Source organism: Osmerus mordax, chromosome 1 (genome assembly GCF_038355195.1).
Source record: "Osmerus mordax isolate fOsmMor3 chromosome 1, fOsmMor3.pri, whole genome shotgun sequence".
Classification (NCBI taxonomy): Eukaryota; Metazoa; Chordata; class Actinopteri; order Osmeriformes; family Osmeridae; genus Osmerus; species Osmerus mordax.
The window spans coordinates 17,858,116-17,883,372 of NC_090050.1; the positions used below are offsets into that span (position 1 = coordinate 17,858,116).

Here is a 25,257-nt window from a genome sequence, read left to right on the forward strand (position 1 = left end):
TTGTCTGGTTCCCAGGTTAATTCAGAGCCACCAAACATTTAGAGCCACAAGGAGGCAACTCAACAGCCTAAGGATTTGGCTCCCTCTTGTGGAAAAATCCTAATTGTTCCTAATAAAGATTCTGCAAGAGACCATGAAAACATTGGCTTTAAAAAACTACATAAACGACATAGACATATCTGCATTTGTAACAAAAAATGTACAGTGATTGTATGCATGTCTCAGTCTGGCCTTTACAGATGCAGTGTTACCACTGTGAAGAGACCCTGTTGGACAATGACTGCACAGATCCTAAATTCATTGTCAACTGCACAGCAAATATTCAGGATGCCTGCCAAAAGGAGGTGATTGTGGGTGAGAATGGTGAGCATGTCTGATCTCTTTTCAAGTTTCATCTTGTGTATTCTTGTAAAAACTGTCCACTTGTTTTCAACATAGTCGATTAAAATAATGTTTGCATGTTCTACGCATGATGATAGCTTTGAAATGTGACATCCACACAAGTTTCACTGCATTCCCTTCCTGATATTGTAGGTCAGTTTTTGACTTTGTCTCTTCAAGGTGTGTCCCATAGGAAGGCCTGTGCTTCCTACACCACCTGTCTTATCGTTTCTGCTGGTTACCAGCCCTTCTGTGTCCCTGGTCGGGTAGGGTCGGTCTGCATCACTTGCTGCAATACACACCTCTGCAATGGGCCCCACCCCCCCAGGATCTCAATGGCACCCCCTCACTCACCTGCCGTCTCTACTACACTGATGATTATCACCATTACAGTGGGAATACTACTCTGACATCAAACACCAACATGTTTGAACACAATGGATGTACTGAAATGTGGTTCTTTGGGGATACTACATTTACAACCTGGGGAGAAATCTATGAATGTACTGAGGCTGTGTTTTAAACCAAAATACTGCTGTTGTTCCATTAAAACAACTAGCTGACATTAAATTGTGAATGTATATATTACTTTGGCTTGAAACTATGGAAATGTTGATGTTCAGAATATGGTTTTGTGAAAATGTGTTTGAGTAAAATGACAATTCCTCTCCATTAGTTTATTTTAACAAATTTATATTCTTACATTAAATTACAAGCAAAATTACAACAGCAATCCCTGTAAAAGCAAAACAATTTTTCTTCACAGTATCAGATATGCAGATTACCTCGCTAACAGTATAATCTTCAACTGAGTAGCAATAGATAGTTTATTAAACTTGTGGTGTAATTGGCACTTCTAAGAAAATAAAGCCTTATAAATGCAGCAGGGTGGAACATTGACTCATTGTTCTATCTCATTCATTGATGTCAGACACATGAGAAAATAAATGATGAGATTTGTTGGTAAATATTTCTGCATTTTGGCTGCTACTGCTACTATATAGGGAAAACTCACCCATTAGCTAATGATTCAGGATTTTTAAAGAACTATGACTACTAATTGCATGGTAATGCATGTGCTTTAATCATGACAAAACTGTCTGGAAAGGTTAGACTTGGCAGGAATTCCATACCCTCTCAGTAAAACTATAAATGAAGATTTTAACTATTGTGAAACCATAGAGCATACAAATAAAATAATTTGAGTGAATTTCCTACACAAATAAATGTGTTTTGTTTAGATAATCCTAAATCTGAAAAAATGCCATAAAAACCTAATAGTTTTAGGTAAGTAAAAGTAAAATTGTAAATGTTACTCTGACACTGCTGCCAATAACACCACCCTGCATTCTACACAATATTCACTAAAAATACCACAAAAAGCAAACATCTATGTAATATGAACAGGAAACAGTAGAGCATTGGGAAATATGTTTATCAAACCAAAAATGGTTAATTTAAGAAAAATAGCTAAAGACAAAAAGCTCTTTGTTAAGCCCAAATCCATGAGTATGTAGCTGTTATTCTACTAGGACAGGTACACACAGATTTGTCAGCAAACTTTGCAGTTAAAAGGAGCCAAAGTGGTGGAAATGTCACCCTATTTACAGCTGCAAGGAAATGCAACAAATTGAAACTTGTACTAGTATATAAAAAGGTGGCCTTTCGTAATGAATCCAGACAATGACCTTCTACTCAATGAGATGAACTATAAGAGCCAAATGAATGAAATGTTTACTGTTTGACAATGCAATGATAACTGTCCAAACAGGCTAGTGATAAGTACTGTAATATATCAACTAAATTATCCCCCAAAAAGGAGTACACAGGGACTCCTAGATCATCTTATCAAATATTACCGTCAAACCAAAGTTCAAACAATTGATCCCACAAATAAGACACTATATCAAAGTACAAAATGAATTATGATGGGAATAATATAATTAATAATTTAAGCATTTAGTGATCTTGCACCAGAAGAACTCCTGATGGGATTACAGGTCCGATGTTTTATTGGAAATATTTCTCCATCTTTACTTCTTTTCTTTCTTCTTCTCCTATAAAACACAGGTATAAAAATTAACACACACAAGACCAATAGTAAACAAATATTTCATTTGGGCTTCTTCTCAAGATAACAGAAAATTGAAGAAGAAAAGCAAACTAGAATTTGGAGGTTGTAATTCTATATTATAATACTATACCTTCTCATTCATGGCTAACACAACCATGAGCTTTCTGAAGATGGTCACAAAGTCCAAGAAAAGATCCACACAGTGCCTGCAGTGGGATTAATAGAGGAAACCATCAATGATACAACCACTAAGAACAGGCCTTTTCTATAGTGCAAAAGCAGATGAGACATCATATAATGCACATTCCCCTTGTGACCTCAGATGACAGGACAGGGCTTTTTAAGTAGCAGAGGACAGCCTCAGTGTACTATACAGTAAGGTGCCTCCTTCTCTCATTCATTAGATGCTTCATCAGCAGCAACAGTAAGGGAACAGCAACTACCATGACTGAGTAGCAAAGGAGATCAGACTGCTGAGATGAGAGCATTACATTGTTGTTCAATTTCCTGCATCCTCTGCTCAATTAGTGTCCTAAAGGGGTCAGCTGGCTGAGCGGTTAGGGAATCGGGCTAGTAATCAGAAGGTTGCCGGTTCGATACCCCGCCGTGCAAAATGACGTTGTGGCACTTCACCCTACTTGCCTCGGAGGGAATGTCCCTGAACTTACTGTAAGTCGCTCTGGATAAGAGCGTCTGCTAAATGACTAAATGTACTCACAGAAGGAAGTACCTCAGTTTAATTAGGTCTATATGTAACTATATTAAAATGTAGTAGCAACCATAGAAACTCATAGAGCAAAGTATTAGTATATTACTCACCAGATGTAGTCTTTGTCTCCCATCTCTGCCTTCTCTATGATGAGCTGGGTGTCAAACAGCACAAACCCACACATAATGACCAGGCCGAGGTATACATGAGCCTGAAAGGGCGAAAAAAAATAAGTTAACAAATGGAAATAGCTGTATTGGTAAGAGGAGTCCAGATTCCTTCTGTTGTTGATTGTCTGTGTGGCCCAGACTTTTAAATCCCATAAAATGTATTCAGCTTTACTGTTTAATGAATGTGACATGTAGGAGGGATGTTTATGTTGTATTGGTGTTGTTTTGTCTTTTACCTTGAACAACATTACAGATCCCAGGAAGATGTTCAGAATGGAGACCAGGAGGAGAATGGACAAGCCTGACATCAGGATTCCTGTAGCATAGAGAAATTAAAGGGAGAAATGCTGATGGTACACAATATAATTGTGTTCTGCCCTGTTACTATTACTGAACCACCGGTCTCACTTGACTTTAAGGCCCAGTTTCCCAGACATGGATTAAGCCTAGTCCTAGACTAAAACCATTTTCAATTAGATCTTCATTTAATTTTTCTCTTACTTTACTAGGCTTAATCCATGTCTGGGAAACTGGACCTAAAATAACTAAAGTAGGTTCATTCACAAAGTGGGTGCAGACTGGTGCTTTTACCTCCCAGGAAGAGGTAGCTCCTGCGCTGGGCATAGAGGGCACTCAAAGTGAAGCACACAAAAATGATGGAGGTACCCAGGAAGGCTGTCACAATGATACTGGGAATGTAAAGGGAATGGAGCAAAGTACAGATATCAGGAAAAGATTCAGAACATTGATAGAAATCCTTTTGTGAAATAACACTGGTATAGTAATACTATTACCTTGGGTTAATGCTTATGACATAATCCATAGCTGGGCCTAAACCAATACCTGCATGAAGTAAAAAAAAATATATAATATTAGTATCAGGGCCATTTAAATATATTTAACAATTCAGTATTAACTATTTTGTTACCTGTAAAGAAAGCAAACCCAGCTAGGATGCCCAGTCTCTTCTTCTCAGTCTGAGGACTATGAGGGGTCATGGCTAGCCATGCCATCATTGCCAATGAGCCGAGCATGGTCAACAGCCCACCCTTAAATTACACATCAAAGTGTTCTGGTTATAAATAAGTCAAAATACTGTATGCCTTGTTAGCCCACTTTCAATCAACATTCCTGTTTACCTGGAAGAGTCGGGTGACGACATGGACATAGGCTCCAGAAGCAGCAACAAACATGCAGAGAGCCAGGCTGGAGTACACATTCTTCAGATGCAGCTGGGTGGACCGCGAGCTAGGGTGAAATAAAGCCAAAACTTATTTTGGAATCCAGTTGACAGTTTTTTTATTAGTCCTATTCTCTGGGTTCTATCATTTGTTGAGAAAATTGATGTCTAAATAGGACATTTTCAACAGAAAAGGGACACTGAAGACATCTTAATGGGATCATAATCAAGAAGAACAGCAGAAACAAATTAACAAACATGCTCACAACTGAAATCAAATTTTGACACATGTGAAAGGTGTAAGCTACATTTGTGGTGTGAGTGACTTTTAATTACAATGAATATGATGTGAGTAGTCTGTAATACTTACATTTGGGAAAATTTAAATAGGGAGTCAAAATTTATATTTCTATCGAACACATTCATTTTGACTGGTTGATTCTATAACACGATTGAAGGTTCCTAAAAGAAACAGACATTTTAATTGTTAAAAGTGAAATCACGTCTGTAAGGAAAAACACAATATCAAACACCAAATCCTGTGCTTCTACCCCAATAACCAATTCATCGAACGAAGAGCTGACAACAAATGAAAGAATATTTCTTCTCCGTTTTTTGATTAAGTAACAATACTCTGAAAAATGTATAGAAAAACGTCATCGTCTGAAAACACGACTATGGTCTCTGCCTGCTTAGTAAAAAAACAAAAAACGAACTAACTAGGCCAGTTAGCTGTCTAACTATATCAAAACAAACCATTATTACCCAGCTTGTTAGCAGTGCCTGCTTATTAACTATAACTAACGAGTTAATTTGAACCTAGTATATACCAGTACACAGTATGGCTTTGCAAATTTGTTCTAAATTGCTTCGTAATCTGAAGTCACACTTGCGACAATCACAAGTATCTTACATCTAGTCTACCCCTGTGTGATTTCTGAATTTAGGAAACACCTGTCTATCCGTGCAAACAATTCAGCTTGTACCATCATTTCTTAACGGTCCAAAAAACAATCATATTATTAAATACGGTTTAATGTTATTTAACATTTAAACACAAGAATTAGTTAGCTTTAGTTGCATACTACTTCTAGAGCTAGCTGCCTACGACAGTGGTTAGCTTGGTTGCTGTCGCAACAAGGCCTTAGTTTAGCCGATTTAGCTAGCAATGCGACAAGCAAGTTCTGACATAGGACTGACATAGCTAATGTTAAGGTTACTGTTTCAGGTTTCCCGTCGTATATTTTATGTAGAAACATTATGAATACATTTGAGATTGATTTTAAAGCAAAAACATGGATAACGTCAACGATGATTAGCGTTATCTAGATGACCATTGGCTGGCACTAGCTAGCTACAGTATCTAACTAGCTAATGTTTGCCAGATTATTTAGAGCTAACTACTAATAAGCGAGATAACTGTACAGAATATATAACACAGAATTTTAACACCACTTGAAAAAGTATTTACCCGATGTTAGTATTTCAGTACAATTCTGCAGCTAGAGTTTCTTTGTAATATTAAGTTGTTAAACACAAAGCAGGCTACTGTATGTTGTGTTTGTTCTCCACAAGGTAGCTCTCCAGTCCTGTTCAGTCAGTAAACACGCAAGCATCAAGCAGGCGTTTGCGTAACAACGTTGAGGTGACGCTGATGGACACGCCCTTCGACCAACGCAATAAGTGCAACAGTTGCACTAGCTACAATCAATGGTTGCAACATATCATGACACATATTTTTATGTGGTAAATAAGGTGTAGATATCGTGATGGTGGCTAGATCTTTATTGTTCGTGTTATGCATTTTATAACTTAAACAAAGCAATTATTCAAAACACAATATTTTCACCACCATTTTGTACTGACTACTATAGAATATAGTATTTTAAATGTTTTTCTGTGGCATGATTAGGTTTAGATTATAAGGGTAATTCTTGAAAATGTAAAGCTACATTTAATAACAATTATCTTTGCTAATTATTGTTGTCTCCACTGAAAGGTTGCAATTCAAAACTCTGTAGCAAAGTAAAAACTGAATGAATTGTGAACCAAGTATGGAAGTTGGTATAAAATGAACATATGATTGTCTTAAAACAATCCGTTTCCTTTCTTAATGTTGATTTGTTTCCATTGCGGCAGGCTTGCAAACTGATCTTTAGAGATTCCAAATATGACTTTGAAGTCTGAGTCTGAGAGATGTTTCTGAAAAACAAAATCAGATGTTAGAATCTTAGATGTCAATCAGAGTATATAGAGCACTTAAATTATGAGTGTATCATTGATATATAACAAAGTATTTGGCAAGACACCACACATCTACCTCCTTTTGAGAAGGATCCACATCCTCAGGTAGCTCATTGGATTGTTTATTGATCAACTCATCTGGTGGATAAGGCTCAAAGTTCCTCTTGGTCTCATCGATCTTCTGTTCCTGTGAGGTATATTAAAAAGGTTATTTGACTTTCCAATGCAAAGGATATTCCAGGTAGAACTTTCTTTAAATCCCTTCTTACAAAAGCAAATTTCAATTAAAATAAAATCATACTTACATTAGTAATCCTAACTATGGTTGACACATTGCCAAGTTCCTTTTTTATCTCTTCGTATGTCTTTCCTCCCTTACAAAGAGAGAGATGCATAAGTAAGAGTACTTTGTGACCTGCCTGCATCCTAAAGCTGCAGTAAATTTGTTTTCCTCCTTGATCGGAAAAGGGATTGTTTTTACTTACACTCCATTTTGTTTGGTCCCAGGCAGTGAACCAGCCAGTGAAGGTGGGGGGCTCATAGCCCTGTTTGATTAATACAATGGGAGTGTCAGGGTCTCTGGATCCTGGATGAGTAGACAGGTACTCCTGACTGCTGACTACTGCCTCCTTCCTTTCCACCTCATTCGCTTCATTACCCACCCATAGAAAGATCTAGACACCCAAATTAAGTTGCATACAGAACATTATACGTTATACATAGTATGGTTTAATATATTATGTTAACAGTTAGGTGCTAATGTTTATGTTATGTATCTTGAGTGTGATCTGATCCCCTTTGTACCTGGTCCCATGTGTCTAGAAGCATGACATCGTCCTCAATGAGGTCATCCTGGGTGAACTGGGTCACTTCTGTCACAATAAAGCGGCCCGTCTTATTGGAGCACTCAAACAGACGAGGTTGGTGGTCCAAAACAGTTTGTTGCAGTCTTTGAAAGCATGTGCACACACGGGCAAACACAAACACAGAGAAGAGAGTGAGAGAGCAAAAGAGGGATTACTTTCACAAACCAAACTAGTATTACTTAATAAACCAGTCTGTGCAGGTTAAACCTAATCTTACCTTTTGTCGCTAGCGTAAGGTGCCTTCCCTCCAAGCACGTTCCAGAACTCAACAGTCTCATGCCCCTCAGCCACAATCTCTTGATTTTTTGAGTGCCGACCAATGACAGAGTTGACCTCCTTTGCCATATCTCTTTCATCCCCACTCGATCCCTGGAAATTCAAGATAATCAGACATTGCTACAACCAAAGCTTCTGTACTAACCTTCCAATCTTTCTCTCTTTTTAACTCTCTCTCACTCAAACACACATATACACATACTTTTCCGCACCACAGGTACATCTCTGTCTGGCTTTTCAGCAGAAAGACATCATTAGAGTTAAGCGAAGCAGCTAAGGCTGGAACCTCAATGGCTTTAGTGTTTAAAGGGTCAGAACCATGGACCTGGAACAATCTGATTGGAGGTTCCGGGTCAGTGCCCCCTTTTCTGGATGTGCCTCCCTGAAGTAGAATAAATAAAGAATTACAAATTAATTAATTAAGAAGTTACAAATCCTGCATCTAATCCTCCAATTACAACAGTTCAACATAATTAACCTGTAGTACACTTTACTATAAGTGAAACAAACATAATTGATTCACTTGATTAGGACTAGCATCTCACCTCAAAAACAACCATTTTACCCTTGAAAATTGCCATAAAGTGTCTGGGCTCCTTGCCCATGGTGATTCTGATCTGCACAGGCTGGCCTCCATATTTCTGGTCCAAGCTCACAGCCTGAAATGCAGAGGCTGCCAATTCATCTTGAGATGCATGGCGTCCCTAGGATTAAATAAAGTAACTGTTATACCGATACAATATGTAGGAATTTTAAATAAACTGCAAACCTAAATTACAGTGAATGTGACACCTATTAGCACAGAGTACCTGCCACATGTAGAGCAGGTAGTTCTTCCTGTTGTTGACCTCATAGGTGTAGAGAACCAAGTAGCAGTCTCCTCCATAAAAGTAGCCATACCCCTTGGGGTCCACAGGGACCAGTTCTAAATCCTCAATACGCCACACCTTATATAACCAAGAACATAGTTTGTACACATAGGAGTTTGTATAATTGTAGAATGGAAAATTTAAATGTTGTGTGGTTTGCAGTTGTATTATAAAAATGTATGTCTTCACAAGTGGTCTGTAGGTTTTAAGAATGACAGTTATTGTAAATAAGCAAATGGCATTAATGGACAACAGAAAATAGATTACCTCCACCTGGCCTGAGCCATCATCTACCATACGTTCCTGTGCAGCAACTTGTGGCATTACGTGCATCCGTGTGGCATCAAAGTTCTCTTGTTTTACATGTGCTGAAACCCAAAATCAGATAACAATCAGTTAAATATTCTGTTTGATAAAAACCAATACATGATGTGTAAAGAAGACCTAACAGATAATAAGGTATAATGATATACACATTTAAGTTTAAGCAAATATACATACCCACTTTTCCCACCGTGTGCGCCCTACCCAGACCTACAGTTAAATCCTTCACACTCCAGCTCTGGAACAGCTGCTTGAAAAGGGCTGACTCTGCTCCATCGTTTACAGTTTCAATGTTAGTAGTGATGGGGTAGTTCCTTAGCTTGATGAAGTCCTGCTCACAGGTGAAAGGACACAGTTAAATGCCCTCTTATGTTGCTCCATTGTCAGTGTGATAATACTTAGTGACAAACAATGACAATACAGAGAAAGAAAGTGTGATATGTGATGTTCCAATACAGGGGTAAGTTTAACTCCACATCATTTAAAAAAGAAAATTGAAATACCAAATCAATTATTGAAAAATGTGCAATGATTTGTAAAGATTATACAAAAGTTTAATTGATCTTTCTGCTCCCCACCAGAGCTCTTGACATGGCAGCCTGCTTCTCCGCTTTATTCGCTCTCTTTCCTTTCCATACAAAGATCTTCACCCCACCCTGGTCAAGGAAGTAGCAGTCCTGTGCATACATTTAGTTATTATACAGACACTCAGAATATAAGCCTTTTGTCTGTCTGATTAAACTATTTGACCTATCACACTGATCTTTAAAAACCTGCAAATGCTCCAGACTCACATCATGATTCAAGAGGTCCTGAACCAATGGTCTGGTAGCTACCTCTGTGACTTTCATCTGACCTTCAGCATCAGACACACTGTAAGAGATGTTACACATAAATATGGGGTATGTCAAGCTTCAGTCAAACTTCTTCTCTACACATTCTAAAGATTCGTTTTAAGCTCTGAAGCAATTCAAACAGGACTTAAGATAGAGGAAAGATTGTACATGGATCGTCAACTTACTGGTAGAGGGTAAGCTGGGCCTTCTGCTCCTGGTTCACTAAGTCATCAGGTATTGCCATGGAAAGCTTGGAAGTCCTCTCTCCAAGGACACTAGTGAGGATCTCCATGAGATCAGGGGAATTTCCCTCTGCATCACCCTCAATTACACCAATCTCCGTTCGACCTCCTCTCTCGCGGTCTCGAATGTCTTTAGCCAGTAACATACCCTTAGAGTTTCATAGAATTACAATTTACTTTCATGTATTTACTGTATGTATGTTGGCATACCCCTTAAGATGTTAGACCAATTGAAAACATACCTTGAGCCTCTCCTGTCTGTTGCTTTCTGGTCCATTCCATTGGATGATAGTCTTTCCAGAGTCCAACAAAAAGACATCTCCAATATTAAAGCTATTCCATTTCATCTCCACCTACAGTGTTGAATAAACCGGGCAAGATACATGTCACAAGTGCTTTTACAGTATTTCATGCAATTAGAACCTTATTGTCTGTGCTTATGTTTCTGACCTCATTGGCAGTGACCCGTTTCTTTCCTTTCACATGCAGTAGTCTCTGGACATCGTAGCTGTTGGTCTCTGTGTGTCTCATTCCTGAAGCCACTCCCCCTTTTTTATAGCTTGGCAAGCAGAGATATATATATATATTTTTACATTACGTCTTCTTTTCGTTTAGAAATTGTATTGTGTTTTTGACCATAGAGCATGTATTATATAGATTTTTGAACTACTTTGGACAGCAGACTCACATGACTCCCTGTTTGAAGTAGCCTCTAAAGACATCGGACTCATGCTCCTGGACCTCTCGATGCTGGATGGGACTGGAGCCCAAAAAATCATCCAGCTGGATTGTGTAGATGGCAGCTGCACCTTGCTCATCCTGACTGGATTGAGACCCAATCCAGAAGTGAATATCATAGGACAGGGAACTGCCTACTTTCTTAGTCTGGAGAGAGAGAACGTTTTTGTCACTGACACAAAACCTCTTTATGGAAACATAAAAAGCCCAATAGCCAATCGTGCAAAATAAACAGGATATACAAACAGATAATGCAGATCATACAGGACTGTAGACAGTTAGGACCCTGATATAACATCCTTTGGGATTTATCATGCTTCAGGACTTACAAAAAGCAGTATGTAGCAGTCACCCTCATAGAAATTACCATATGACTTATCAGGGATCAGCACCAACTCCATTTTCTGTGGCAAAGAGAAATCTGTCATTTGGAGAATTGCTAATACATTGATATAGATCTAACCTTTTGAAAATACACTCTGGCATTTATTGTTACATTACCTCAATTCGCCAGATTATAATTCCAGGATTCTTGGTTACTGCTTTGAAAGTGTACTCCATGTTTCTCAGATTCAGTTTCTGCCAGTCAAGTGTTAAAATGAGTTGCCATTGACATGTTTATAGCGTAACAAGCATCAAAGATAAATCATATACTTAAATTTGCAGATGTAGAATAATAATAGTAATTTATCCATTACTTTTCATCAAATACTTTTTAACTTTCCCTACAGTATACAGCACATCATGCGTAAACCACTGTCTGAAATCCCAGAAAGCAGATAAGATCAGGTCAAACAGTACCTTGAAAAGATTCTTTAGAACAGGAGGAGAATGCACCTTTCTTGTTACTCTTAATTTTATCTTTAGAGGACGAAAGACATAAAGCACTATAAGAGAAAGCCAGAAGATGCAGGCTGTCACTGCAGCATTAAAATGCCCACCTCTCCTTTATTCTTCCTTCATCCTCCTTTGATAGATTTGCCTGAGTTTGCATGTTCCAGGACTTCCCCTATCACACTGCCCAATCGCTGATTTTACAAAGGGAAAGATACACAACTCCACAGGCAAATGAGGAAAAAGCATGTTTGACTCCTATTCAAAAGACCACGTCCTAAAAGCACCCATTTGTTGCAGTGGTGGTAAAAGAGAGTGATGGGAGGGATGGGCCATAAATATCCCTTCCATTACCAGGAAATGGACCCCACTGTAATGATAGGGAGCTATGGATTTTTGTTGAATTATGCACCACACAGCTAGCAGGCCACTGATGCCACAATGCAGTTGTCTCATACTGTTCAGACATCAGAGAATTGCAATGCCCATCCCCAGCTTCGATCCAGGACACACATCTCACATTGTCCACACATCTGTTACATTTATTTGTTTACAGCAGAGACTGTAAAGTTAAACTGTCTTGACAAGTGAAGTGAAGACTCATAGCAAACATAGCCTCAACATTATATTTCTCCAACATGCAAACACTGAGGACTAGTTTTGAATAAATGGTAATACTACAGAGTGTGTTGGATGCAAATCTCTACGTAAAAGGGCGTTGTGGGGTTACGAGATTTGCTTACTTTCATAGGAAGTTATATTTGATATTTTTCTATATGAATTAATTCCATCCTTCATCAGTTTCCGCAACAAAAATGGTTTATAATGTGGAATGTCGGATCATTGACACTTAATGACAAGTATAAGTAGGATTATTATGCTTGTTCTGTCCGTGTTATGCCTGACCATTATTCTCTATAGGAACCAGTCTCTGCTTCAAATAGGCAGTTTCTCTTTTTGAACAAATTTGGGTTAGACCAAACCAATAAATTACCAAATCAATGCTGATCAATACTGTTTCTATAGTATACCCTTAAGTACTTCTCAAATGACTAACACATTGTTAATTCTAGAAAATCAATATTACGTTAGTCACCTCCTCTTCAAAAATATTAATTTGTGATCAGCCATCGTGAAATTGAATTTACCAAGTGGCATTCCAGTTAAGTTTCCTTTTTTATGTTTGGTTAACGTGGTACTGCAAATTCCCGAGTCGTTGCCAAGCATGTAGAAAGATGAAAAAGAGACTATGAAATTATAGCCAGGAAACAATTGAGAGAAAACTGAAGCTGAATTTCTTTTAATGGAATTGGATGTAGTGGAAATATTTGATTAGCCATCCTTGACCAAAATCTTCACCCTTTGTCCAGAATACCCATTCACCACCAAAAATGTAAGTTTGGTAAATATGGCTTGCTATCATTATTTTGTTACATTGCAACAATGACAGTCAGGTCCTACCCTGTTTAACCCCCACTATATCCCGCCACCATAAATGATAACATCCTGTACATACTGAAAAGGTATAGTATATAATACGGGAACTAATGTGTGCACATGTCTAGAAAACAGAAATGATTGTACTTTAAAAAGGACATTAACTTTACCCAGCATGAAAAACGTAACCACAGTTTTATATTAAAAACTCAATAAAACAACAGCTAGATTGCTTGGTAAAGAGAATTTTATAGATTACTAGAATTCAGCCAAACACGAGGGAGAAAAAAAGAACAGTTTTACAATTGTAAAATAAAGGAAAAAATGGGGAGAGCCTTGGTGCTTATTCAGAAGCTTCTGTTACAGAAAAAGACCTTAGGCACTTCATAGAGTGTAATAAGTATGTGAAAAGGCTCTGTATCTTTCTTAGTAACAACCAAAAATTGTAACTCCAAATGTCTTTGGGATGCTGTGACTCAAAAATTCTTTTTTTTCAGCCTTAACATTCATTTACATTTTCACTTCCCATGTCCGTCCGTCCGTACTCCCCCCACCCCCCTCAAAATGACTGCCCCCTTTGATGTGAGAGATATGACATTGAGCGGTAAAAATTTACGGCAAATCAACACAAACAGTTGTAAGAAACACATTCCCCTTTCAGGCAAGTTACATTACAGACTGCAACATTGCTGACACACTTAGAGCGCATAGCAGCTGAAGGGTATTAGGTTGGCATGGTATAGAGTTGGTAAAGGGTTGAGGGTAGAGCTTAAATGAGCGTATTATTGTGCACACTCTACCCCTAAGAAACATTACAGCACCCAAGGGGCTTGACACAAAGACATGTTTAAAAAAAAAGTTTGTAATTTAAAAAAGGCCTTGGTTCTTCCACATTAGCAGTATTTCAAACTGCATTTCAGGGTTGCCCACTTTGTTCTGGCAACCAGGTACTACTTGTAAGATAAAAAATAAAGCCTTTGATCTGTGTTGGTGTGACTAGACCAGCTAAAAAAAATAATTATGAGAGACTAAAATATGGCATTACAAGATGCCATAAATACTAGAGTAATACTTGAAACAGAACTATTAATATATAACCAGTCAGTTCAGTTAAAGGGCATTTTAGAAGGGGCACAAAGTAGAGTTGCATCTTCAGCAGGTGTGCTGTGCTTGATGTATCTCAGAGTGGACCTCCATAAAGAGGCATAACTTATGTTAAATCACACTTGGGAGTGTGACTCTTGAATTGTAATGGTCCCTATTGTCTGAGGGTGATTTCATCATATGAGAATGAAGAATCTCATGTACAGCATATACAGTACATACAGAGGTTGTTAATGTATGGCTGTTCTTCCTCAACATTACACATTACCAAAGTCATCATCTGCAATTCTCACCAACAAGTTGTACATTTAAAAGACATCTTAAAAATGTATAGAAAAACCTCAAGATTAAAAATAACAATTTCTCCGAGGGACAAAGATTAATTTTCTTAAAAAACAAAAGGAAATTTTGTTTCTTTTCAGAAGGCACAAATATGGGATTTGTAGCTACCCCACTTAAGTTCTGGTCATAAGAGGTCATATAACATCATCTCAATTCATGGATGATCTGTAATGTTGTCTACCCATGTCATGCTGACCTTCAATCACAAAGACCTTAGGTGCAGCTTTCCTGAATAAGATCAATCCATTCAAGAGAGAAAGGTCCCTTAAAAGCAGCCTATTTGTCATAGTCATAGTACTGTGTAAAAAACTGAAATATGTTGATAGTATGGTTTTCTTGCAGTCCTTTGCAGTCCCCTACAAATGTTGAATTGAGAATGTTGTTGAGGCAGAGAGGTGCAGAAGAGAGTCCATCTTACTGCTGCGATTAGTTCTAAAATGAAAGTATAATTTTTGACAAACAAGGTCAGTCCACTCTGTCTGAATGATTGCTCATTTTGCATTGTGTTTGTTGAACTGTTTTCAGAGCAGCACCAGCTAACATACTGAAGAGTAGAGGCAGGAGAGATGGAGCAGCTGTCAATTCATTTAGTTCAGGGTCAACATAAAGTATGAGTGTATAAGATGGGCAGGTTTGGAACTTGACCCTTGAGTTGATAGGTGTGGTAATTATTAGGGAAGATTCTGCAGTCCGTGTGTGTCCCTGTGTGTGTGTGTGTGTGTGTGTGTGTAATGTCAAGGGGCTCGCAGCTGTTGCAGTTTGGCGTAGACATCATCTGCCGTACTCAGCTCCTCAAAAACAGGAAGCAAGCTCAGGAGCTCTGTGTCCTCCAGGTCATCAAACCAGGAAACCACAGGCACCTGGACAAGACACATCAAATATTCATTATGACATTCACCTATTAAAGTGAAAGAGATGACTGCAGAGATAGTGAGCAGCAATACTCACAGCATTCTCGGGGTGGAAGATGTAGGAGGCAGGAGAGTTGTCCAGGATGAGAGTCTTGTTGAGCAGGCGGCCCAAGCGGCTCAGATCCTTGACATAGCAGCCCTGGTGGAACACACAGGACTCCCGGAAGAGACGCGCCCGGAACACCCCACCCTGATCCAGCAGGTCTGTTACAGGGTCTGCATACTGCAGAGTAATGATGGAAATGAGGGTGTGCAATGACAGCATGGGGCAACGGGAAGACAAACAAATAAAAAGTTAAGATTGAAGTTAAGTGTGGTTAATGACAGTTAATAATGAGTGAATAGAGTGGTATTTTGGCTACAAATCCTACTAGTTTTGGTACTAGCAAACAAGCGTCACCATTAGGGGGAGACAAACACCGGCAAAGATAGTCAGTGTAAATTCCTGTAAAAATTGAGTTTTCATATGCTGCCATGTTACCTTTGCTAGGCTGGCAGTGAAGAGAATACACTCAAACAGCTCTCCCATCCTTTGCAGAAACTCATCTACATGTGGCCTTTTCAGCACATAGACCTAGAACATATAACATCAAGGCTAGTTGAGAATGTGTTTGAAAGTTAGGCATGGCAACAACAAGCAGTACCTGTATATCACATGTATTTCCTAACAACTAGAAGACACACAGTTTCTAAGGGCCAAAAATGGTCTATTGGTCTGCAATCTGTTCTATAGGATTTAGATTAGGACTGCTACAGACTGGCTACAGTCTACTCACCTAGCTCAACGAGCCTAAGTGGTGGCCAGTTGAAAATGTAACAGAAAAATAAATAAAGCAAAGGCAAGTGAGCACAAGATAATTCACTAGCCAGCCTGTCCAACATGTAACAACAATAAGTTCAAAAGCTAACAGAGAACTGAACTTAATGCTTAGGAAAAATACTACTTTGAGTCTTGGCACCCTGTTCAGTCTCCCTGTTCTTTTCTGTGCACTGCAACTGTGGGTCAGGGATGTTGTCCAAACATCTGTCTGTGTGGTCATTCTGCAAGGCTCTTCTGGAAGCTGGCAGCCGCCTCCTGAAACAAGTAATCGAGAATAGGCCGTGCAGGCGGGAACCAGCCTATCCTGGATTACTTGAACCAGGCAGAAGCCAGAGGGGAAAGCAGTGTCCCAAGATATGGAAGCAGGAGTGGGGTTAGTGAGGCCACCATGAACCTCCATGGGTTCAGTAGAGCATACTACACACTGAAGCCTGCAAAAACTAATGTCAAGAATACCTTATTTATACATTTCCAGCATATTGCCATGATCACACCATTAATCTCAAGAAGAGGTCTTGAAGTGTTTTAGTTATTCAAATTCAGTCCATGCTTTTCCAATGTACATTGAGAGAAGTATTGGCTCCGTCACAAATACATGATCATATAGTACCAACAAGCAGGAAATACTAGTGCCAATTACTGTCATGAGTCCCAGTTACCTGGTGTGTTGTTCCTTCAATCTCCACAGGTACAATGAAATCTGCATTGCTGATGGGCTATAGAATAAAATCAGTGGGAGAAATTTGTTATTGAAATTAATTAATGTGCTGACAGGTGATGTGCCAGCCAAAAGCAGGCAACAGTTATTTGCAAACATCACTCAAGGCAGGTTTAGTTCTCTAATCTGCAGTTTTCTGACCTGAGTAGATATACTGGCCATTGATCTGTGTGTGTGTGTGTGTGTGTGTTTGTGGACCACAATCAGTACCTGTCTTACTCTGGCAAGTACAGTACTGATGAACTACATGATACAAGTGAGCTCAGATGTTAATTTTCTTCTACTCTACATTACAGATTTTCCACATGAATAAGCACATTCCTCGATGTTACATATTCTCTGGTCACATCTATAAATTCAATGGTATCCATTAATTCACATATTAATCAATTTATGGTCAACTTATGCTTCAGTAGTACACTACGCAAGCATTACCTTGAAGGAGCTGTGTACCAGTGTCTCGTCCAGGTCAATGACCACACAGATCTTTCCCTCATCCTGGTAGGTTAGCTCAGGCAGCAAGCTGGTCCCTGGGACCTAAGTGGAGAAGCATGGGGTTTAAGTTAGGGGTGCATAAACAACAACAACCACACATGCACAACTACAAGTCACAGGCCTACCCTATTTCCTGCTTACTTATATATCATTATACCGTTTTCCTCCAGTAAGAATCTCTTAAACTAAAGTTTATAGTCGATCTTCTTCATTCACAACACTAAGCCACAGACGAGTGCAATGTAGAAGCACACTTGGCAATCGAGTAACAACATTTGTAATTTTTAGTTTAAAGTTTCTTGACACACCCCACAATTGATGGGATTCCTTGGGGAATATCCCATAATTGTGCCAGGTTCAACATAAATATCACATTTTAAAGATGAAGAGCCAATATAGCACTATTTGGAGAACTGCATGCCAGGAAGAGTACAGAAATATCTTACATTCTTATAACCTACTCTTACAACACAGTTTGGCTAGGCCCATAGTCTAACTCATTATAACCACAGTGATATTGTCCTTTACGTACTTGATGAAACTGGTAGCGAAGGTTTTGAAGTAGACCAAGCTAAACAGAGATGGAAAGATAGTTAACCATGTTAGTTAACCATCAATCGCCACCAAATGGTGCAATTTTGAACAAAGAAACAACTCCCAAGCCTAAAAACAACACCATTTTACTGTGATGCCTTTCACCATGCACTATTTATCTGCAACAGTTTGGTATCGGCCTGACATAAATATTGTCTGGTAGCCAGCATATCCTTCATAAATGGACTGTGGTCCTGCAGCACCCTGAGACTTGCTGTGCTGCAACAAAAATCATGACAGTGAAATCTAATGCCAAGTTAAGCCAAGCCATGTTATAACTTCACATGTTAGATATTCTGTACTCAGGCAAAGTGGTAGTTTGGCACTTCAAATGTGTTTATAGGTATATCACAATCAAAAACTACCTGGTTTGTTCTGAAAACCAATGCTCTTGTAAGAACCAGGTATTTTGAACACTGAGGAAGTCAAGTAGCCTACCAATTAACAAGAGTGAATTTGTTAATTCCAGGACACACCTGCACAATAGCTGGCCAAAGACAGCATGAGGCTGTTGGTCAATGTCACATCGATGGACATCGGTTGTGACCAGTTTGGAACCTTTTTTGTCTTTTTATTTAGTTCGTGAAATGTCACTGACGCTAAGAAGCCAACCCAAAAGCAGTATACAGCTTTGGTTTAGGTGTCATGTAAACTTTGTAGAGACAAACAAAAGTAACTTTGCTCTTAATGTAGCTAGTTCAATTGTTTAAATTATTGTCAAATGTATAACTTTCAGTTACCTGACGAAGTAAGTTATCGGTGACTATCTTGCTGGAAAGAGGTTTAGCCCAATTCGAATCATGCAGCATAGTACTAACTGAGCCTCAATGGCTATTTCAATGGCAGTTCATTTGATTGCCTCAATTTTAAGTTAAATGTTCTGACACTTGTGACTGTGGAAACTATAAAGAGATATGACTCTCCTGGTAAAATATACAGTTAAACCTAAACAGAAAACCAGTCTGCATATTTAAATAAATTATCATTTTTATGTATCAGGTTATTTTAATTTCAATATTATGCAAATGCGCAATGTAACATTTTCTTTTGACAAAAGTGTTTCCATGATAAATTAGCAGAATACATGCAGCCACATGGCCTAATGAAATCCTGATCTCATAATGTGTGTTTTTGGTGTGCAGAAAATATGTCTGCTTAACATTCACTTTTTCTCAAACCTGGAACATACAAAGGAACAACAACAAAAACAGATATGAGCCAATGAGGGGGCAGTTGAAGGGTTACCTTGGCGATTGACCCATTGTCCTCAGGAGGCAGTAGGGCATCTTGGGCAGGGGGAGGAGGCTGAGGGGCATCCTGTGCTCGAAGGCAACAGAAAAGCGCTTTAAAGATATTCCGGCTCCGAGGCTTCTTTGGGGAAGATTTGTTCACCTGGCCTAAAAGAGGTTAAAGACAACAATCAGTCATCAATAAACAGATATTTAAGGCTGATACATTACAGAGACTGCCTTGTACGAGCAGTGGCAGCACCAACGTGCTTCCTCCAGGGTCTCACTAAGATAAAACTATTAGATCGATCAGCTTTCCTCTCTGGTCTCTACTAAGGCTGACAGATCAGAGTGGGGAGGTAACTGATCCCACTCTGTGTAGTACTATTTCTGCCTGGCCACAGTTCACAGGGTCAGAGGGGAACAGTCTCCCCTTACAGGCCTAGGCCTCTGGAGGCACGAGAGGGGGAAGTATAAAAAGCCACTGACATAGCCTCCTCACAAACAAACACATAATGACTGAATGCCTATTATTAGACAACCATTGACGCTGTTGCTCCTTATATTTAAGTAACAAAGTCAACTGACTAGCACTTGGGAGAAGTAGGGAGGAACAGTGGACACTACAAAACCATGTACTTTGGTTTGAAAAAGAAATGGATGCAAGAGACATTCCTCTTACTACATGCTCTCCCCCTTCATGAGATCAACACACAAGCGCAAAACAATATTTAAAAGTTTTTGTTTATGAAACAGGCCACACGACTGGTGTGACAGTAAACACTGTTCATAGGATTTATGAGAAGAGGCACCACATTGGTGCAAGTGTAACAAAAGGTGGAGGTGCTCGTCAGTCCTCCCGATCTTTCCCCTCACTGGTACTTGATCCCGAGACCTCTGACTTCCAAACGCGACTAGTTATCAGCTACGCCAACGGCGCGGGTGGCCTATGTACATAGGCCTATTTGAGAAGTGAGTTCACCAATCCAGATCGGCTACACCAGACACCAATTATTTTCTTTTTCCTAAATTAGGCTAAATGGTCAGTGCTTAAAATCCAAGTGGTATAACACGCATTGAACAAAATGCTTTTACATTTGTGGATTTCTTAGGTGAGAGCTGACAAAATGCAAAACACTTATAAGACTTAAAATAAGATGTGGATCTGGTCTAGTCTTTGTTGATGCCCCTTTATTTGTATTAAAAGGCAGTTAAGAGTTCAGGCGCTGTGTAGCCTATTTGATTCTTGTAATCATTTAAAGTTCTTAACACCTATTTTATGCTTTAGATTCTTTCAGTAATTACAGCCTGGGGCATCGAACCATCCTTAAATGTATTGGGTCATGAATTGGGTCTGTTGAACCCTCATGTTGAACTGATACTTAATCTGTCAAATCGATGGCCCTGTATGTGATTTTGCGATACAATACTGTGATTAGGGCATGGGCCAGTTACCGGTTTAAAAAGGTATAGCTACCACCGGTTGAATAAGTAACGGTTTCAATACCGCTCTAATTTTCCGTTATACCGTTGCTGCGGTATGAGCTGATTTTTTGTCAAAGACGGAGAGTGCAGGAATCCCTCAGGTTTCACGCAGTGGAGAAAGTAACCCTCCGGTTGCAACAAGTTAAGAGAGTTAGCGTGTTTAGCACTGGTGAAATAAACTTTGAACAGTACTATTGGAATGCTACCGACTGAGGAAGATAACACGGCTAATTAACTAGCTAGCATCAGCTAGTTTCACGTTAGCCTACGTTACACCAGGGCAATAGAAACATATTTTGCCGGGGAAGAGCAGATTAGCCTACTACAGGTCTCAAATCTCACGCATTTGCTGTGAGGCTCACATTTCAACCATTTCTCACGCTGTTAAAAACCAGACAATAAGAAACATGGTATGGTAATCTCACACCAAACTTTGGATAAAACTTGAGAGCCCTGATACTAAATGTCTGTGATTTAGGCCTATATTTAGCTGGTTTCACGTATATACTTTTATTTATGTTGTGTGTATATAAGTTCAATTAAAACAATAATTATGTATTGTTCTTTTTAGTTAAAAAACCAACAACTAAGAATTTAACTATTTAAGTTGACATATTTACTGCCGTTCAAACAATTGTATATGTTGCTTAAAAATAAAATATTTTGTGTTCAGCAAAAATATTTTAGAGCTGTAATCGCAATACCGTGATATTTTTTCTCAAGGTTATCATACCGTCAAAATCTGATACCGGCCCATGCCTAACTGTGATATGCTACTGATTCATAATATTTCTCTAACTAAAAAGGTAGGAATAATTTCAGTGATTGAACAAATCAACCTTGTCTATAACCTTGGGAATTTAAAAACCTCTGAAGGAAGATCTTACATGGTAGTATGTGTTAAAATCGTAAAGATCTAGAAATGTGGGTGTCACATGAAAAGTGTACACACATCCAACATAGATCCCCGTAGTTCAATGCGTGATTGTTCCACAGTACTAAAGTATAATGAATTGTCTCATTCATTAATATATTTAAAAAGAGACCAATAGATGTTTCAAATTTGAAACCTCCTGAGCCAATTGTGCTTTTAGATGTGTTGCAACGAGCTGTGAAGTATCTTCAACGCCGTCTAGTAAACGTTACAACATGCTTGCGTTAGCATTGTAGCTTCCCATCTAATGCTGATATATCCCATACGCGCGCGCCGTACGTAAAATGGACACCCACTTCTTGCCCACAATGTCCAAATCAATCACCGTAGTTACCTAACATCCATAATCTGATTCATATTTAAATTTGAGTCTTTCGCTAAAAACGCCCCACATAACGATAGATAGTCGCCTGGTCCAGCCATGATACAAAACTGACCTACAGTCGCAAACTGTTGTAGCTATCTTACAAGCTCAGCTTGCGTCGCGACTCTCAAAACCAAATCAGCATAGTCACAACCACATTGAACATTACAATGATATACGACTGGACTCACCTGTTTTGAACGGCAGTTGATCTTCTCTCTGCACTTGAGTGATAATAGAACTTTCCATCTAACAAATCCAATGCCCCTCAAAGTCCAATCCGTTCCCCCAAGTCACAGGTACTTTCAACATTCAGCTAGCTTGTTAGCAATCGCGTTTACCAACCCGTTGCGGTTACAGAATAATTAAAACAATATATTTCCAAACTCTTGTATACAGCTAGCGATAATACTATGTTTCTGTGTTATATTCGTAGTTTTTGCAGTTCAACCTATCTAGTTCAGCGCACAGTAACGTTGTAAAAGTTATGCTGCGGCCCCCGCTAATAGCTTGCTTACACAGGGAAAGACCTCGCTATTGCTCCAACATGGAGAATCCAGGCGAAAAAAGCAAAACAACCGAGGAAATGGGGCACGAGGCGGTTTCAAGTTCCCCTTGCTATTGATAAACAACCATGTCGGCTAAAACCTTTAATCAATAAAACAGGAATTGATATATACTTCAAGAGCAAATAGGTGTTCCTATGTTAAATACATGTTTTGAATATAAAGTTCGGTTTTAACTGAATGTTTTGATTATTGAGTGCCATTTTCTCGATACACTGCGCGATGATAGCGAACCATTTGCCCGAATCACTTCAGGGAATTATGCATCAGTCAAATATTTCAATCATTCTGGTTTATTGCAAAAAACAAATTTAATCAACTGGACACAGTGTGAGGGATTGTGCCTTCTCATCGATACCCTTTAAACATTATTAAATTACCCTCCAGCGATGGATGTATCTTGCCATGTTAAATAAAATAAACCCTGACGATTTAGATTACATCAAATATAAGTCTACTATATTTGATATATATTGTTATATACAGTTCGAATTTATGATTGCAACGACGGATTCAGAATAAACTAGCTGAACTCGATCCATTGCTGCTCAATGATTCAAAATGCCCATCACTGACTACGGGCGCCTTGAAACCGTTCGCCGTCGCCGATTGGATCTTGTGGAGGTAGAGCTCTGGGTAGAGGTACCACAGGCATTCTTCTCAACTCGCTTCATTCCCCTGGTACATTCCTGTGTTTGCCGTAGAAGCAGGTTAAGAGACCGCCCAAAATAAACCACATAGTTAAAGAGGAAGATACAAATAAAACAGAAATGTTTAGTCTAATAAAGAGTTAATTGTAGAATGGATCTAGTAAACTCGAATATGAATGTCTATATTATTATTTATTAATTATTGTATTTATTTTATAGGGGGGGGGGGGGGGGCATGTGCAGATACAGTAGGAGGGTGGGGTAAGACAGTGGTACTAGATGTCTATTGGTTGAATACAAATGCATTCAATTGTCACATGATTCCCTGCTGCTTGTAGTAGTAGGACAGGACCAAGCAGGGAATAATAGACATCGCAAGGGTGGGGCAGTGGTGTCATCACTCCAATAAGGATTATATGTTAAATACAAAGATGAACCCACGCAAACTGAAGGGGACAATTTATAATATACTAAATAAAAAAGAGAGGGCAAATTAAATCTGTAGTGTGACCCATATGTGCAGGTTTTGACTGACTGAATAAAAAGTATACTTAATGTTGAGTAAAGACAAGTTTGCACCATATGATTTGCAGGAAGAGGCCCATGTTCCCTTTCCTCTTTTCCGTCTTGCCCTGGGGTGGCCTCTGCCGTAGCCCGTAGGCCCCTTTATTTCTAAGACAGGGGGCCTAGTGGACAAAATGTGAAGCATGGTCAGTGTGAGAGCCAGACAGATAGAAATGAGGAATTATTGTGCAAATGATTACAAAGAAAACATGTTGATTGTGTGTGTATTTAAGATATAAACTTTGGGCGTGAACTGAAGAAGCCGGGAATTACATTTAGTCAATTACATACAAATAAATGTGTCAATATTGTTCAACACACCTTGACGCAAACTCAACATCAAATGTTATTATTGTTGTGAGACTACTTAACCATTATAGAAAAAGTTATATTACTATTGTAATTCTATTGCATAACATTTTTATTGTGATTGTGACTGTGAGCAACAAGGACAACCAATATGTGGTAAACCTCAGACCGATGTTCAATCATCATAAATAGACTCCCAAGTATATTCCGAGAGTTCTGTTTATTGAACTGCATAACACATTAGCTGTTATTAAGCAATAGGACTATTTGTTTACACACGCATTATGCATTTGTTCTAGCTTGTAGGCGCCCCCTTGTGTTGTCGACAGCGGAATGGAGAGAAAATCAGTTTTCAGCCTAACTCCGTTTCCTTAGAGCAGCACAAATATGAAAAATAGAAATATCTGCACTAAAAGTCGAGGATTAATCACAAATGTCTTGTAATTTTCAAATTGCAACCTTTCACTACCCACAAGCACTTTACAGTGAGTGACAAGAACCATTATAGACAAACAAATTATGAATCAGTCTTTACCAAAGAAACATCTCGCCAAATGTTTCCGCAACTAATCTACAGACATTACAAAGTTCACAGCAGAGCTCTATCATAGAGCTCTGATTGCCCTCCGACATATTGAGCGTCTGTCTGGTCAGCTCCGCTGTAAAAACAAGAACTAAAAAAACAAAAACAAAGTTCAATAATGCTGCAAGCAGCAATGGCGGATTCCTCCCAACGTTTGCTAACCATTTTAAAAATGACATGGTAGGGATGTTTCTCACATAACATTTCAAGGCAACTGGATGGCTGGTTTAAGGCCTACCTTTTGGTAGTTTTTCATTAATAATCATTGTCGAGAAAATTCCATCATGTGGACCGGACATTATGGGTTATTGAGACTTGATTGTTCCTCATGATCAATTAGAAATGCATTCAAAATATCAGACATTTTGACCTGGCTGCGTCGAAATTCCATCAATGTGAATGTGACAAC

At 38.9% G+C, this 25,257-nt stretch overlaps 3 protein-coding genes and 1 long non-coding RNA gene across 5 annotated transcripts; all 4 read right to left on the reverse strand.

Moving 5' to 3' along the window:
- Nucleotides 1-1,800: 1,800 nt before the first annotated feature.
- On the reverse strand, nucleotides 1,801-6,126 carry tegt (testis enhanced gene transcript (BAX inhibitor 1)). The gene is made up of 10 exons (XM_067256307.1): nucleotides 5,986-6,126; nucleotides 4,885-4,976; nucleotides 4,474-4,582; nucleotides 4,263-4,383; nucleotides 4,129-4,177; nucleotides 3,926-4,023; nucleotides 3,571-3,650; nucleotides 3,275-3,375; nucleotides 2,586-2,661; nucleotides 1,801-2,438 (listed from the first exon to the last, which is right to left on the reverse strand). Exons 2-10 carry the CDS (start codon nucleotides 4,938-4,940, stop codon nucleotides 2,415-2,417), a joined length of 714 nt encoding a protein of 237 aa, XP_067112408.1. The 5' UTR covers nucleotides 4,941-4,976; nucleotides 5,986-6,126; the 3' UTR covers nucleotides 1,801-2,414.
- Nucleotides 6,127-6,251: 125 nt separating this feature from the next.
- Nucleotides 6,252-11,916, reverse strand: avil (advillin). The gene is made up of 20 exons (XM_067256203.1): nucleotides 11,711-11,916; nucleotides 11,411-11,488; nucleotides 11,239-11,313; nucleotides 10,860-11,056; nucleotides 10,622-10,730; nucleotides 10,414-10,524; nucleotides 10,115-10,320; nucleotides 9,888-9,966; nucleotides 9,672-9,770; nucleotides 9,271-9,424; nucleotides 9,037-9,137; nucleotides 8,710-8,847; nucleotides 8,446-8,604; nucleotides 8,103-8,282; nucleotides 7,842-7,993; nucleotides 7,563-7,707; nucleotides 7,244-7,432; nucleotides 7,064-7,132; nucleotides 6,835-6,945; nucleotides 6,252-6,716 (listed from the first exon to the last, which is right to left on the reverse strand). The coding sequence occupies exons 2-20, from the start codon at nucleotides 11,468-11,470 to the stop codon at nucleotides 6,603-6,605; spliced, it is 2,448 nt and encodes an 815-aa protein (XP_067112304.1). The 5' UTR covers nucleotides 11,471-11,488; nucleotides 11,711-11,916; the 3' UTR covers nucleotides 6,252-6,602.
- Nucleotides 11,917-13,027: 1,111 nt separating this feature from the next.
- On the reverse strand, nucleotides 13,028-22,696 carry LOC136945313 (carboxy-terminal domain RNA polymerase II polypeptide A small phosphatase 2-like). 2 transcript variants are annotated; one of them, XM_067239078.1, is made up of 8 exons: nucleotides 22,368-22,696; nucleotides 19,410-19,561; nucleotides 18,103-18,141; nucleotides 17,511-17,612; nucleotides 17,017-17,073; nucleotides 16,019-16,111; nucleotides 15,575-15,760; nucleotides 13,028-15,486 (listed from the first exon to the last, which is right to left on the reverse strand). In XM_067239078.1, exons 1-8 carry the CDS (start codon nucleotides 22,423-22,425, stop codon nucleotides 15,361-15,363), a joined length of 813 nt encoding a protein of 270 aa, XP_067095179.1. In that variant the 5' UTR covers nucleotides 22,426-22,696; the 3' UTR covers nucleotides 13,028-15,360. The 2 variants fall into 2 exon arrangements, with proteins under 2 accessions (XP_067095179.1, XP_067095187.1); XM_067239086.1 differs by lacking the exon at nucleotides 18,103-18,141.
- Nucleotides 22,697-23,039: 343 nt separating this feature from the next.
- Nucleotides 23,040-25,220, reverse strand: LOC136951405 (uncharacterized). The gene is made up of 3 exons (XR_010877756.1): nucleotides 25,087-25,220; nucleotides 23,972-24,078; nucleotides 23,040-23,431 (listed from the first exon to the last, which is right to left on the reverse strand). It is a non-coding gene; the product is annotated as an uncharacterized lncRNA (long non-coding RNA).
- Nucleotides 25,221-25,257: the final 37 nt, after the last annotated feature.

What these genes read in the sequence shown, in the direction of transcription:
- LOC136945313 (XM_067239078.1), bottom strand. Translation starts at nt 22,425, where the DNA reads ATGGAAAGTTCTATTATCACTCAAGTGCAGAGAGAAGATCAACTGCCG. An exon ending in TCAACTGCCGTTCAAAACAG is followed by an intron (nt 19,562 to 22,367) that starts GTGAGTCCAGTC and finishes AACCTCTTTTAG; the next exon opens with GCCAGGTGAACAAATCTTCC. An exon ending in TCTTCCACCCCGAGAATGCT is followed by an intron (nt 15,487 to 15,574) that starts GTGAGTATTGCT and finishes TGTCTTGTCCAG; the next exon opens with GTGCCTGTGGTTTCCTGGTT.
- avil (XM_067256203.1), bottom strand. Translation starts at nt 11,470, where the DNA reads ATGGAGTACACTTTCAAAGCAGTAACCAAGAATCCTGGAATTATAATC. An exon ending in ACAGACAGGAGAGGCTCAAG is followed by an intron (nt 10,321 to 10,413) that starts GTATGTTTTCAA and finishes TGAAACTCTAAG; the next exon opens with GGTATGTTACTGGCTAAAGA. An exon ending in ACCTGCTCTACATGTGGCAG is followed by an intron (nt 8,605 to 8,709) that starts GTACTCTGTGCT and finishes ATTTAATCCTAG; the next exon opens with GGACGCCATGCATCTCAAGA.
- tegt (XM_067256307.1), bottom strand. Translation starts at nt 4,940, where the DNA reads ATGAATGTGTTCGATAGAAATATAAATTTTGACTCCCTATTTAAATTT. An exon ending in TCGTCACCCGACTCTTCCAG is followed by an intron (nt 4,384 to 4,473) that starts GTAAACAGGAAT and finishes GTGTAATTTAAG; the next exon opens with GGTGGGCTGTTGACCATGCT. An exon ending in GATCTGTAATGTTGTTCAAG is followed by an intron (nt 3,376 to 3,570) that starts GTAAAAGACAAA and finishes TCGCCCTTTCAG; the next exon opens with GCTCATGTATACCTCGGCCT.